The 14,806-nt window shown below is 47.1% G+C and overlaps 1 protein-coding gene across 1 annotated transcript in view; it reads right to left on the bottom strand.

Moving 5' to 3' along the window:
• CLEC3B (C-type lectin domain family 3 member B) overlaps nt 1–267 on the bottom strand; it is a 5,171-nt gene extending 4,904 nt beyond the window's left edge. The window contains exon 1 of the mRNA XM_004368451.1: nt 51–267. Within this exon, the coding sequence (XP_004368508.1) occupies nt 51–159 (109 nt within the window). The 5' untranslated portion in view covers nt 160–267. The remainder of the gene's footprint in view (nt 1–50) is intronic.
• Between the last annotated feature and the right edge of the window lie 14,539 nt (nt 268–14,806).

Raw genomic sequence — 14,806 nt, 5'->3', positions numbered from 1 at the left:
TCCTTACCTTTCTTGGCATTTGCTGCCTTCTTGGCCCCTCCCCTCCTTACCTTTCTTGTCATTTGCTGCCTTCTTGGCCTTGGGGATTGGTGGCTCGGCCATGTCCTGGGGCAGGAGGGATAAGAGGCAGAGGAGCAGGTAGGCCCCCCGAAGCTCCATGCTGCTGCACCGCGGGGCTGCCGCTGCTGCTTCCTGCAATGGGCCCGGTCAGAGAGCAGTGGCAGCTGCGGCCCGCGCTACTCGTCTTAAGATAGCAGCCACAAGTACCTCTGTCCAGGAAACCCTCCCAGACTTGGCCGCTCGCGTGCCAAAAGGAAAAAAAAAAAAAAAAGCCTGCAAAAGGAGGAAGGCCTGGGAGTCACGGAGGCTCGCGGCCCAGGAAACACCCACCCTGCCCCCCCATCCACCCGGCATCCTGGCCCTGCCTTCTAAAAAGGAGTCATTCCTGTCTAGGGTTCAGAGAAAAACGTGATAGCCGTCATAGCTCACGTTTGGTGAGCAGTTACCTTGAGCAGGCGCTGGGTTGTGCCTGCCATTTGCTCACAGAGGCCTCCCACCAGCAGCGAGGCCTGTCATTAACCCTCATTTACTCTGTCTTAAAGGGTCACTATGAGTCGGAATCGACTTGACGGCACCCAGCAACAATAACAACATTGTAATTATGTAGGAGAATGTCCTTGTCTGTAGGAAACAGGCATCAGGTCTAAACTTACTCACAAATAAATGGTTCAAGGGGGAAATGTCTGCGTACTGTGGTTGCAACTTTTCTCTAAGGTTGATATTTTTCAGAAAGAAAATACAGTGCCATGTAATTCAGGCTTTTCCCTGGATTCCAGGGGCCCCACCCTGTCCCATCAGATTTAGGGAGGAATCTGCTCTGCAGGCCAGAGAGAAAGGAGCCAGGCAGGGCTGCCCAGTGTGCACTGTGGTCCCACCCAAGGTGGAGCATGGGGCCGCACAGCATGCAAGGCCCTGGAACAGCACGCATCTCTGCATTTTCCGAACGGGAGAGGGTTTAGTTCTCAGCTGGGCCCTCAGGGAGACAGCTTAGGGTCTGGAGATTACCCAACCTAACAAGGAGCCTTGCTTCCTGGAACTCTGGATGGGAAGCAGATGGCAAGAGAGAAATTACTTTCTTTTTTTCCAACTCCTTTGCTTTCCTGGTTTTCTTACCTTGGCCCAAGTCTAACGTTCAGTCCTGGGAGAAATGGAGGCAGTGTGCTTTCCAAGTACGAGGCAGCCAGATCCCCCGTGTTTCTAACATGGGCCTAACTGTTGAGGCCTGCACTAGATATGCTGGGAGCGGGCCCAGGAAACCTCTGCTGTGGCATCCACTAGGTGATGCAGAAAACTGGGGCCTGCTCCGGGACTCGCCACACAGAGCCATGGCTACGTGGGGATACAGCCCCAGCCTTCCTTTGTTCCAGGAAGGAAGACATGCCTGGAACTGCCAGTGCCCGTCAGTCCCTCACTCATTCAACAACACGCCTGGGCCTGAACAGGACCCGAGCTGGGCCCTGGGGACTTCTCAGGAGTGCCCCCCACTGGCCCTTGGGACTGCGATGGGGGGCTCTCGCAGGGCACCTAGCCTAGCCAGGGCCGGGCGGGGAAGGACGAGAAGGACATGGAGGAGTTGGCCAAGTGAGGGGAGGAAGGAATGGATGTGGACAGTGCTCTGGGCAGAAGGAACAGCACCTGGAAAGGCCGAGAGACAGAGAAAATGTGACACATTCTAGATCCTGAGCACTGATGGGGATGGAGGTGGGGAGGAAGTAAAGCTGGAGATGGGGATGGGTCCAGATCACAAAGACTTTGACCATGATCCTGGGGGAAACAGGATGGCAATGAAGAACTAAGCAGGAGAGGGCCGTGCTCGGACCCCTTTGGAGACAGTGCTTTGGCTGCTGAGTTGGGGGTGGGGGGATTGGGGGCCCAGATAGGTAGCAGAGAGATGTTCAGCATCTGTCCAACATTAGCCCATTGGTCTCTCTCACTGCACCTGAATTGAACTCCGGGAGACCCCCAAGCAAGGTGGGATCACACTTTCATGGGATGAGGATGGGGGACTGATTCTTTCTCATTTAACCTGGTAAGTGAACTTCATGCTTCAGGAAGGAGGCTTTGCCTAGAGAGGTTTCCATAAAGCAGTGAGCAATATCTTCCACTTTTTCACCCTGCAGGTTTTCATGTGTGTGTGTGTGTGTGTGTGTGTGTGCGCGTGCACTACACAGAGCTCTCTGCAAGCACCCTCCCAGGTGCTGGTAAAATGACATATGTAGAACTGGGGCTGGGGAGAGTGTCTTTGGGCTTAGGATCTCTCAGGTTTAGACTTTGCTTGTCTCCTTAGGAGGGTCTCCACACTCCGGAGACACAACAGCAGTTCCAAGAGACGACAAGTCCATCATGTAGCTTTAAACTTGTGCCTATCACTAGCATCTGCAGTACCCTCAGAATACATACATATTTTTAAGGAAGCCCTGTCTTGTGAATAGCACGCCGCCCTACATCATATTTGTGTGTTAAAAGTGCTATTTTACTAAATATAAATATTTAATTTATAATGGATCTGGACCCATCCACATCTCCAGCTTTACTTCCTCCCTACCTCAATCCCCATCAGTGCTTAGGATCTAGAATGTGTCACATTTTCTCTGTCTCTCGGCCTTTCCAGGTGCTGTTCCTTCTGCCCAGAGCACTGTCCACATCCATATAATTTCCTAAATCTGTTTTGGCATGTCATCCATCATTTTTTAATTGCTTCAGCGAGCCTCAAAAATCGCAAGTGGTCCACTCTCTCTCGACCCCTGAAAGTAAGACTTAAAAAGCTGGCTGGAGAAGCCGTCTAATCTAACCCACCCCTCCACGTAGGATGCCCCTTTCCACTGTCCCTGTTAAACAGTCTCCATGTGCTTGCTTGAGCCCTTTCAGGAACAGGAAGCTCATCACTTTGCAAAGCAACTGGTTCCATTGTTACTCAGCCTGGGTTGTTCTAAAGTTCTCCCTATGGTGAGTCACAGGAGCCCCGGTGGTGCAATGTTAAGCACTCAGCTGCTAACTTAAATGTTGGCAGCTTGAACCTACCCAGAGGCTCTGAGGGAGAAAGACCTGGCAATCTACTCCCATAAAGAATACAGCCTAGGTGTCTGAGGTCTTAAAAGCTTGCGAGTGGCCATCTAAGATGCATCAATTGGTCCCACCCCACCTGGAGCAAAGGAGAATGAAGAACACCAAAGACACAAGGAAAATATTAGCCCAAGAGACAAAAGGGCCACATAAACCAGAGACTGCATCAGCCTGAGACCGGAAGAACTAGATGGTGCCCGGCTACCACCAATGACCACCCTGACAGGGAACACAAGAGACAGTCTCTGATGGAGTGGGAGAAGAGTGTGGTGCAGCACTCAAATTCACATAAAAAGACTAGATTTAATGGTCTGGCTGAGACTGGAAGAACCCTCAAAGACATGGCCCCGGACGCTCTGATAACCCAGAACTAAAATCATTCCCGAAGCCAACTCTTCAAACAAAGATTAGACTGGACTATAAAACATAAAACAATACACGTGAAGAGTGTGCTTCTTAGTTCAAGCAGATACACAAGACCCAGGAGGCAGGATGCGAGGGCTGGAAGGGACAGGAACTGGTTGAACGGACACGGGAAAGCTGGGGTGGAAAGGGGGAGTGTGCTGTCCCATTATAGGGATTGCAACTAGTGTCACGTAACAATATGTGTATAAATTTTTGTATGAGAAATTAACCTGAGCTGTAAACTCTCACCTAAAGCACAATAAAAAAAACAATACAGCCTAGGAAACCCTATGGGGCAGTTCTCTGTCACATGGGGTCACTATGAGTTGAAATCAACTCAACAGCACCTAACACCACCACCAACATGGTGAGCCAGGTCTGCCTCCAAAGTATCACCCAAGGTCCCTGATGCTGGCCTTGGGAACAGCCACACAAGAGGCCGTCACATGTTTGAAACTGACCATCATGTCCTCCTTTCTCTCTTCTCCATGTTCCTTTCCCCCTTTCTCCAGACTGTTCTCCTAGGATGTGGTTCCTGGGCTTCTCTTCTCTCTCTTTTTTTAATAGACTTCTATTTTTAGAGTAGTTTTAGGTTTACAGAAAAATTGTGCAGAAAGTACGGGAGTTCCCATACATCCCCTTACCCTCTGCACAGTTTTGCTGGTTATTAACTCTTACATTCATGTGGTACATTTGTTACAATTGATGAACCAATACTGATACATCATTATTAACCAAAGTCCATAGTTCACATTAGGGTTCATTTTGTGCTGTACAGTCCTATGATTTTAACAAATACATAAAGTCATTGTCTTAGTCATCTAGTGCTGCTCTAACAGAAATACCACAAGTGGATGGTTTTAACAAAGAGAAGTTTATTCTCTCACAGTTCAGTAGGCTACAAGTCCAAATGCAGGGCGTCAGCTCCAGGAGAAGGCTTTCTCTCTCTGTCAGCTCTGCAGGAAGGTCCTTGTCATCAGTCTTCCCTTGGTCTGGGAGCTTCTCTGCGCAGGAACCTCAGGTCCAAAGGACCCCCTCTGCTCCCAGCACTGCTTTCTTGGTGGTATGAGGTTCCCATGTGTCTCTGCTCGCTTCTCTCTTTTATATCTCAAAAGAGACTGGATTAAGACACTATCTAATCTTGTAAACCTCGTCAGTATAACCTCATCACAGTAATAGAGTTTACAACACATAAGGAGATCACATATAACCTCATCATAGTGATAGAGTTTACAAAACACAAGGAAATCACATCAGCTTACACAATCACAGAATACTGGGAATCATGACCCAGTCAAGCTGACAGATATTTTTGGAGGACACAATTCAATCCATGACAGTCATGTATCCATATTACAGTCTCATACAGAACAGCTTCACTGCCCTAAAAATGCCCTGAACGCCACCTGCCCCTGGCAATCTTTCCACTGTCTCCATAGTTTTGCCTTTTCCAGAAAGTCATAGTTGGGATCATACGGCATTTAGCTTTTTCAGACTGGCTTCTTTCACTTAGCAATATGCACTGAAGGCTCCTCCATGTCTTTTCATAGCTCGATAGTTCATTTCTTTTTATCGCTGACTAATACTCCACTGTATGGATGTACCACAGTTTGTTAATCCACTCACTATCGAAGAACATTTTGGTTGCTTCCAATGTCTGGGAATTATGAATAAAGCTGTGATAAACATTCGTGTGCAAGTTTTTTGTGGATATGTTTTCATCTTATTTGGGTAAATGCCTGAGTGCGATTGCTGGATCAAACGGTAAGCCTATGCTTAGCTTTCTAAGAAACTGCCACACTGTCTTCCAAAGTGGCTATACCATTTTCCATTTCCACCAGCAATGAGTGAAACTTCCTGTTGCTCCCCATCCTCACCGACATTTGGTGTTGTCAGTGTTTTGGATTTTAGCCATTCTAATAGGTGTGCCCCTAGGTGGTGTCAATGGTTAATGCACTAGACTGCTAACCAAAAGTGTGGCAGTTTGAGTCCACTCCAAGGAGCCTCGGAAGAAAGTCCTGGCAATTAACTTCTGAAAAATCAGCCATTGAAAACCCTATGGAGCACAGATCTGCTCTGACACACACGGGTTGCCATGAGTTGGAGCCAACGCGACGGCAACTGGTACTGGTAATAGGTGGGGACAGCAACAATAGTGGTATCTCTTTTTTTAATTTGCAATTCTCTAAAGATACTTGATGTTGAGCATCTTTTCATATGCTTACTTGCCATCTGCATCTCTTCTTTGGTGAGGTGGTTCCTGGACTTTTTAAACTGGAAAATCACCTTTGGATAGACTCCTGCTTGTTACTGTTCTCAGAGTGGTGCAGCTCCCAGACAAAACATGTTCTCAGGGATCTGCCTGTGGTCCAGGGCCCTGTACCTCCTGCAGTCTGACTGGATACTCCCTCTATTCATAAAGCCACAGATTCCATGGGCTCGTTGCAACAACCAAGCCTCATTGCTGCCAATGTTGAGCTTATGGCCATTAAACACCCAGGTCCCCTTGTCCAGCACCAGCTGTCCCTAGCCAGGCTTGGTCCACCACTGTGGTCAACGGCAATGGATTCACTCATAACCCTGATGGAGTCATATTGCTCTCATCTCCTAGCATTAAAGATCTCCTGCTGGCCCCACCCACAAGACCCAGACCAGTCCACAGGCAACAAGCGGGGGTGGTACTGGCCAGGAGTGATGTTAGATTAATGCTCACGAGTGACCCACTCTGGAGTAAATGTCCATTAACTAACCCGCCACCCTCAAGGCCCAGTCTTTTCATACCAATTTCCCTGCACAAAGAATGACCTGAAACAAAGCCCAGAGGCAGAAAAAAACAGAGGAAAAGAACTCTGAAGGCACATTTTCAGTTTTTAAGTATTTCCCATCCCCTCTCCCCCCGGCCCCGCCCCCACCCCCGCCCGTTTTCCTCCAAAGCTGTTGGAAGTCTGAGTTACACAAAACAAACTCTGGCCACCCCACCCATGTCAGGCCAAGCAACATGAAAACTTTGGGCCCAACACAAGACCATCCTCCACACCCTGCCCTCACCCTGCACAGATGTTTCCTTTTAGCTCCACTGGCCATGTGTCAACAGAAATGGGGCCTGGCCTGTGGAGGCACAGAACTTTCCACTTTCCCTGCAAAGGTAAGAGCATGCAGGGAGCAAATCTCCAAGAATATTCTAAGGGCTGCCTCAGCCCTTTGTCAAAGCCAAAGACAAGATGGCCTGTCCCTTGGCCTCAAGCTTCCTCACTGGGAAAGTCATTTGTTCTTTTTCAAACCTTGTTGCCTTGGTCCTTTGTTGTTCATTCAACAAATATTGACTCTGCCTCTGCCAGTGCCCGTGCAGGGGAGGCCTGGAGGGGCAGCAATGCACCACCCAGCGCGGTCTTGGCGCTCATGGGGCTCACGTTCCTTGTTGCTTTGTCCTCAAAGGCCAGCAGGGTGGTACAGGAAAGAGAACTGGGGATCCTGAATCCCAAATCTTGCTCAGACACCTGGTACTAATGTTTTCTGAGCAACTTAAAACCCAGACTCCTCTTCCATAAAATGAGTAAATAATCTTGGCCCTGCCCACACAATGGGGTTATTTTAAATTACTTAGTGAGATTCTGTATATGAGACAGCTGGGTGACCTGCGAAGGTGTGGGAAGGAGGAGGGCTGGTCTCAGCGGCCACCCTGCCCAGTGAGCCAGAGAGGAATGCTTCTTTCCATGTAGAGGGAGTCCAATGGTGCAACACTCCTGCCCCTTTCCACCCCTTTATTGCTTCCACTCCAGTGGGGAGAGAATAAATTAACTACTTTGTAAATTTGGGGAGAATAAACTGGGCATGTTTAGCCCCGCTTTGCACTTACACAAAAATAAATAGAAAACCTGATTAGCCCTTGTTATGGATTGAATTGTGTCCCCTAAAAAGATATGTTGAAGTCCTAACCCCTAGTACCTGTGACTGTGACCTTATTTGGATATAGTGTCTTTGCAGATAGAATTAAATTAAGATGAGGTCACTGGGGTAGTCCCTGGTCCAATATAACTGGTGTCCTTTTAAGAAGAGATACCAACACAGACACACAGGTAGGACACCATGTAACAATGGAGGTAGAGATTGGAGTAATGTGTCCACAAACCAAGGAACTCCAAGGATTGATGGCAACACCATGAAGCTAAGGGAAACGTATGGAACAGATGCTCCCCACGAACCTGCAGAGAGCATGGCCCTGCTGACACCTTGATTTCAGGCTTCTAGTCTCCAGAATTGTAAGAGAATAAATTTCTGTCATTTTAGGCTGCCGTTAATGGTGATTTGTCACAGCAGCCCTAGGATACTAATACAGCCCTTTAGGAGAGTACAGGTCTCAATCCACCTTATTCAAGAGTCTTGGCCTTCCACATAGCCTTAATTCAACAAACGTAAAACTGGCTGTGCATTTAGAGATCCTTAAGTTTCCAAATGGTCACACTAGCCCTATACAATCTAGCCAAAAATGTTGCTGGTTTCTCTTTTCCCCATAGTACCTGTTGCCATCAAGTCGACTTTGACTCGTGGCGACCTATGTGTGTCAGAGTAGAACTGTGCTCAATACGGTTTTCAATGGCTCTTCCGAGGCGCCTCTGGGTGAGTCCAAACATCCAAGCTTTCAGTTAGCAGCTGAGCCCGTTAACTGTTTGCACCATCCAGGAGCTCCTCTCCCCCCCAGAGTCCTTCTATATGCACCAATCCTGATTCTCGGCTCTGCCCAGAATCTGCAAATGCCCACAGCAAGGAAAAGAGCTGGTGACACACTGCTCACTTCAGGCCTCTCCCTTCTCTGGAATTTTAGACCATGCCATCCTCTTTGCTTCCACAGCTCTCCGAAATCTTTAACAATATGATTTTTGAAGTGTATGCAGCATCTTTTAATTGTTGCAGCGTGAATGGTGGTCTGCCATGACCTACTACATCCTACCCAGAACCAGAAGTCACAACCTTGTTGTTGAGTGCCTCCTCTGACACATACACATGTTCTCTGATGGGCGTTAACACGATTCCCAAAGATCTGCCCTCTCTGGGTCAATTCCTACAGGTCCATTCACATACCTTGTCCCTCATGACCCCATCTTACTCCTTTCAGGCCTCTGCCCATCTAGCCAAGCAACTCCCTACTACCCAGAAATCCATGTGTATCCTTACCTCAAGTCCCTTTTCCCTTCATGCATTTAGGTGTCCAGCAGTGTGGGGCATTCTGAGACATCCCTAGGGTAAAAGACGTGTGGGACAACCAGCTGTACTACACACAGCTCCTTTTCTGTTGTCCTGTATGGCACCTCTGAGTGGGCTGTAATGCAGCCACAGTCCCTTTGTGGCTCGCACCAATGTACGGAGCTGACATCGACAAACCAGGCCTGGGGCTTTCCTCTCCAGTAGCTGGTTGTAGGGAATCCCCTTCCCCATGAGGCCACAGATGTGAGGAGAGGCATTGGTGCAGCATGAGTAGATGACAGAGCAATCTGGGTTACCTGCTCATGTTTCTTACTTGTGCCCAGACCTAGCTCTCAGGCCTAATCCTGAATGTATCTCTTCTGTCATACCATGGCCTTCTGCTGCACCCACCTCACCTCATGACTCGGTGGGTCTGACAATAGCCAGTTCATTCCAGGCAGCTCAGGTCACTTGCAGTCCCAGGGTCGGATACTCAGGCTCTAATTGGGCCCAGTAGTAGGTCAGGAGCTGCTTTTCAAATTCACTCACTCAGAGGGGAATAGTTTTTTGCTGTTTCTAAAGCATGGCCTTACTTCAGAATCCTAGAGGTCTATGCTGCAATTTTCCTGTTATGCTTGCCAGAGACTCTACCACCCCTATCCATCCAAGAGCCCTAGCTTCACTGGAATTTCTGGGCCATATGACCTGAGTAGCAGGGAAGCTTGTATGCAGCTTGGATGGGCTGCAGAGTCCTATCTGTTCTCCCACTCACGACTGGTAGCTTTGAGTTACCCAATAAATGGGTTGAAGCAGTATTCTAAAGTGTAGCATTTTTGCCTCCAAAATCCAAACAGGCCCACCGAGTGCTGTGCTTCTCTTTCTTAGTGGTGGTGGGGGTGCAAGGTTCCACATATCCTTTACCCTAGAGGATATGTCTAAGAACACCCCACACCAATGGACACCTAAAAACATTATCAGTGTGGTGGTCTCCTGAATTTTCATGGTGTTTATTTCCCATCCTCTTGCAAACATGTGTTTTTTAGAGCTTCCAAAGTACTCACCACTTCCTGCTTACCAGGTCCAATGAGCATGATTTTATCAAAATAAATAGATCGGCATGATGGTCCTGCAGACTGCACTGTGACATAAAGCAGGTGGTTAACACAGTCCAGAGGCAAGACAGGGACTTCCCTTGCTGTCCTTCTCACATAAAAGTGATCTGCCTTTGATCCTTCTTGTTGATAGGGATTAAGAAAGCATTTGCCTAATCTGTAGCCACAAGTGCCTGAGGCTGTGCAGATCTGTCTCTGTCAAGATACTTCATGCAGCACAGCAGCTGCAATTGGGGCTACCTCTTAGGTTTATGGTGGCTCTCGGCCATACCAAAATCCATCTGGCGTTAACAGAAGCCATAGCATTAAATGGAGATGTGATGGTGCTAATCTTTGCAATTCCTCCCTGGATACAGTATTGTTTTGGGTTACTGTCTTGGACAGGGAGTAGAAGCAGTTTCCAATTTTGGCTCTTCCTACAATGTTGTGTTTCTTATTCCATTCCATTTATACCATCACAATTATATCTATCCCAACTGTACATTTTAGAGACAGAGAAATAATACCAGGACCCAGTGAATCCACCGTGAGCCAGACTTGGCCCAGAACTCCACTTATCACTTGGCCTCCATTAAACCCCTTTTTAACTGGAGGATCTGGATGGCTTTTCAGGTCCCCTGGTATCAAGATCAACTAAGAACCCATATTTAAGTCTTCAAATAATCTTTCTCCAGCTGGTAAATGACCATGGGTCTCTTTTGGAGAAGACTGGGGAGTATTTATTGTGTATACTCATAGTGGTATTGCAGGGTTCTTGTTTAAAGGCACTAAATCCCTCTTCCACCAAGGGACTTTGGGTCTGTGAACTGGCTTATAATTGGACACTGCGTGAAGGACTTTAATTTTTCATCATGGTGGCTGATGTAAGCCTTCTATGTGCCAACTCTTTTTTTTTGACGCAGTGGTTAAGAGCTCAGGCTGCTAACCAAAAGGTCAGCACTTTGAATCCACCAGCCTTTCCTTGGAAACCCTATGGGGCAGTTCTACTCTGTCCTATAGGGTTGCTATGAGTGGAATTGACTTGATGGCAACGGGTACGGGTGTTAGTCACTGCCACAGATCCCTGAAGTCAAGGCACCCTGCTACTCCAGCCTTGCTGCCCATTACAGAAATTATACTGTTTGCTAATGGCTATGGACCACCACCTGTCTCCTGCTGTTCTGGAATCCCATCAACCCACTAATAGTAGAGATCCCAGGTCCACCGTAGCATCTCCTGCTGTCAATCCAGTTCTACAGATGACAGCTACTACTGAACTTCTCAAGGATGCCAGGACCCCATCACTAGTGCCTTCTTTTTTAGTGAAGGGGGTGGGCCATCTCTGGGCCAGCCCGGGGATCATAGTCAGAAGGTATGTTCTCCAGGATCACATGACAAATTCATTCTAACATGCTCACTTCTGTGAACCCTTTAACTCTTTCCTCAGTACTCTGCTCCAAGGCCATTCTGCTATCTCCTCATTTACTTTAGGTAACTAAACTTCAGGGAACTATCACAGCAGCATATAAGGATCAACTTCAGATCTCCTTGCCAGGACACTAAACCCTCTTTCCAGTCCTATCCTTCAACACACATCCAAGCCATAGCCCTTGGTCCAACGCCCTCAAGATCCACTTCCACCTCAATGTCCCTGGTACCTTTCAAGGCAGGTCTAATGATTATTTTGATAAGTAATCTATTTCTTCCCACAACAGGGATTGTATTTTCCTGCTCAGGCTGGGCTGTATTTTGACCCTAATCATAGGTCTGGAGATAATGAGGGGAGGTGGGGGCAGAGCTTGAAGTTGACAAGCATTTTATGAGGCATCTACCTCGGGTATGGTCTTTACATGGTCTCCAGGAAAAGGATGGCTGCTCCTCTTTAGCTAGAGGTGGGGGCTGCTTCTATATGCCCAGACCAGGGGGTTCAGTGGAATATGAAGGTCCAAGATCTTGTCTTCAGAGTCCCTTTCTTCCCCAATGCAAGTCACAACTTTAGCAAAGGAAACTTGCTGAGGAAGCACCTCCTGTCTCCTTTGCAAATCTGCCACCCTGGCACAAGTAAATCCTAGGCCTGAATTTCAGCAGTCCACTTTGAAGCTGCAGATCAGTCTCTTTAAACTGTGCCATGGAGGCCTTCTGATTCTTATCACAAGTTGATAATTGGCTGATGAGCCTGCCATTTTTTTAAAAAAGTCTTTCCATAGCAGTTAATATAAGCCAGTTAACTCCACAGTCCTTACAATTAGCACTGACTCTGTACTATTCATGTGGTAGAGCTTTCATATAACCCAACACTTCCCTTTCCCCTAGTACCTCATTTCAATCCACCACGGGAGTCTGGGTAATGACGATCCTATAAGATGTCTTGGGTTATCATCACCCACTTACCACCACTCACAGGACCTTTGCTGCCATCTGCCAATGACTGATCCAGTTCCTAAATCCCATTTGGGGGGTCTGCTTTCTAGGGCCACTTCTGCTACCAACTGCTTAGTCTCGGTTTCTCCCCAAAAGCAGAGCTTGAGACAAGGGCTTGTGTTCTGGTAGCCATGAGTCAGAATCGACTTGACAACTAACAACAACAGTTTATTTGGAAGGTGATCCCACAGGGAGCAGGTAGGAGGAACTGGGGAGAATAAAACAGGGAAGGAAGAGTTGATCACAGCTATGAGCACCTGATGCATGACCCGACCAGGAGGTTTTGACAAGCATACAAAATGCCTCAGAAATATCCACCCCAGGATCAAATGGAGTAGCATTTCTCCACAGGCTCTTATCTGCTAGGGGTTGTGGTTGGCCTCAGGAGGCATTAATTCCCCAGCACTTCTGGGCTGAACGTACTTACCTGCTGAGTGGGTTCCTGCCAGGGTTCCGTGACAAAGTGTCAGAGAAGCCTGAAGAGCAGAAAGCAAAAGATCGATGGAAAGCACTAGAGGCAAGACTGCTGACATAAAGTGATGGAAGCCCCCTTGCCTGGAACTGTCCTGCAGCAGGGACTGGAAGCAGAGGGGAGGACCCTACTGACTGGCATTTATGCTATGGCCATTACTTGGGGGGTATAAAAAATACTGGGAAGAACTTCTTTATGTTTAATGTTTCTATTCCCCTTGTATCTTGAATTATTTTGGATATATCCCGAGATTAGCTCAAAGGGTCTGAGCATTTTTAAGATTCTTAATGTATACTGCCAGATATTTCCAAAAAGTTTGAACTGATTTGTGTTCTATTGGCAGTTCATATGTGAGACCACTGCCTTTAGGAGCAGAACTCAAGCTACTGTTAATATTCTAAATTCATGTGTTTTGAAGGCTTGAATTTACATGATTTGGGAGACCAAGGAATCACAGAAAGATAAAATATTATATAATTTGAGTATTACATAACGTTGCATTCCTTACATACACACCCCACCCTCCAGCTCTTAACTGCCTTTTGGGGAACTTCAATGTTCTCCTCGATGTTTATTTAGAGGCCACTGAAGGCGGCTCTTGTTCTGTTGAGTGAAACAGTGGGTCTCTCCAGAATAATATTTTTCCAAGCCTTTGCCAGTCTGTTCAGTTTTCTCTTCCCTTATTCTCTGTGACAGCTGGAATTTCCAATAAGTATCTCTCCTAGAAACAGCTTGCTCCTTGGGTGTCTTATTTCATCTGTGAAGTCCATGTTTTACATAGAGGGGTGGCCTTCAAGGAAAGGCATGAGATGGTTAGAACCAGGTACTAGCATCTGTATCCCTCCTTTATTTCCACTGTAACTGCTTAGCCACCAGCCCATTTGTGCAGCTGTCTGTTATATAATTGGCCCAGCAAAGCCTGATTTGCCTGTCGGAAGGGAAATACCGCTTAGCTGAGTTTCACATGTGATAGTACCCATTCTAATTTATGGATCTCAAAACGATTCACTAAAACTAATCATCAAAACCTAGGGCTTCTTCAGACTTTTCTCACACTCTAGCTGCACCTCTGCGCCACCACTGACAAAGTTTCATCATGGGCAGTCAACCAGGAGCAGTGGGAGGAACTGGCGGATTTCAGCCTGTCGGGAGCACTGGCTGTCATGGCGCCTGGAGGGACATTCACTGAAGAAAATAGAAAAGTGAAAATCCAAGCTGTGTTCTGCGCAGGCAGCACCCCTCCCATTAAGTCCAAGTCTCAGCGGCTGCTTCTCTCCTAAGGGACCGACCTGGTCACACTGGGAGGAGGTACCCACACCCGGACCTCTGGAACCAGTCTGCAAGAGCTTCACTCACATTATGTTCTTTCCATTAGGCGATAAATTCCTAACTCCTTACCCCCATTTGTCTAACTGAAAAGTGTCATTGCTGAAATACTCTCCATGAATCAACTCCTTCCCCAGGGCTCTTTAAGATTGATTTGGGAGTTTCAGTTCCCCTGGAAAAAAACAAAAACTGCTCGACTATGAATAGACTTAATTCCAACACCCTGCACTGTGAGTAGAACAAAGGCTTATAGGAAATGCCTTCTGAGGCCATTGAATGGCCTTCTCCTACCCCCAGAGTACAAAGGCAGGCTGAGTCAGCAAATGACATCATCTCTAAAGCAGCCTTCTTAATGCTGAGAAACAACAAAATCTTACCAACACCAGGGAGTGGTTATAAAACACTAAGCAATTTCAAGCAAGAGTGATAAGTAGTCAAAACAGCCTGGTACTGGTACGACAACAGATACAGAGACCAACGGAACAGAATTGAGAATCCAGACATAAATTTATCCACCTATGAGCAGCTGATATGTGACAAAGGCCGAGAGTCCGCTAATTGGGGAAAAGACAGTCTCTTTAACAAAACGTGCTGGCATAACCAGATATCCATCTGCAAAAAAATGAAACAAGACCCATACCTCACACCATGCACAAAAACTAACTCAAAATGGATCAAAGACTTAAATATAAAATCGAAAATGATAAATGTCATGGAAGATAACATAGGGCCAAGGCTAGGATCCCTAATACGTGGCATAAACACAATATGAACCATAAGTAACAAT

This window comes from Trichechus manatus, unplaced genomic scaffold, assembly GCF_000243295.1.
Source record: "Trichechus manatus latirostris isolate Lorelei unplaced genomic scaffold, TriManLat1.0 scaffold00001, whole genome shotgun sequence".
Taxonomy (NCBI): Eukaryota; Metazoa; Chordata; class Mammalia; order Sirenia; family Trichechidae; genus Trichechus; species Trichechus manatus.
This window is presented reverse-complemented; position numbering and strand designations above follow the sequence as displayed.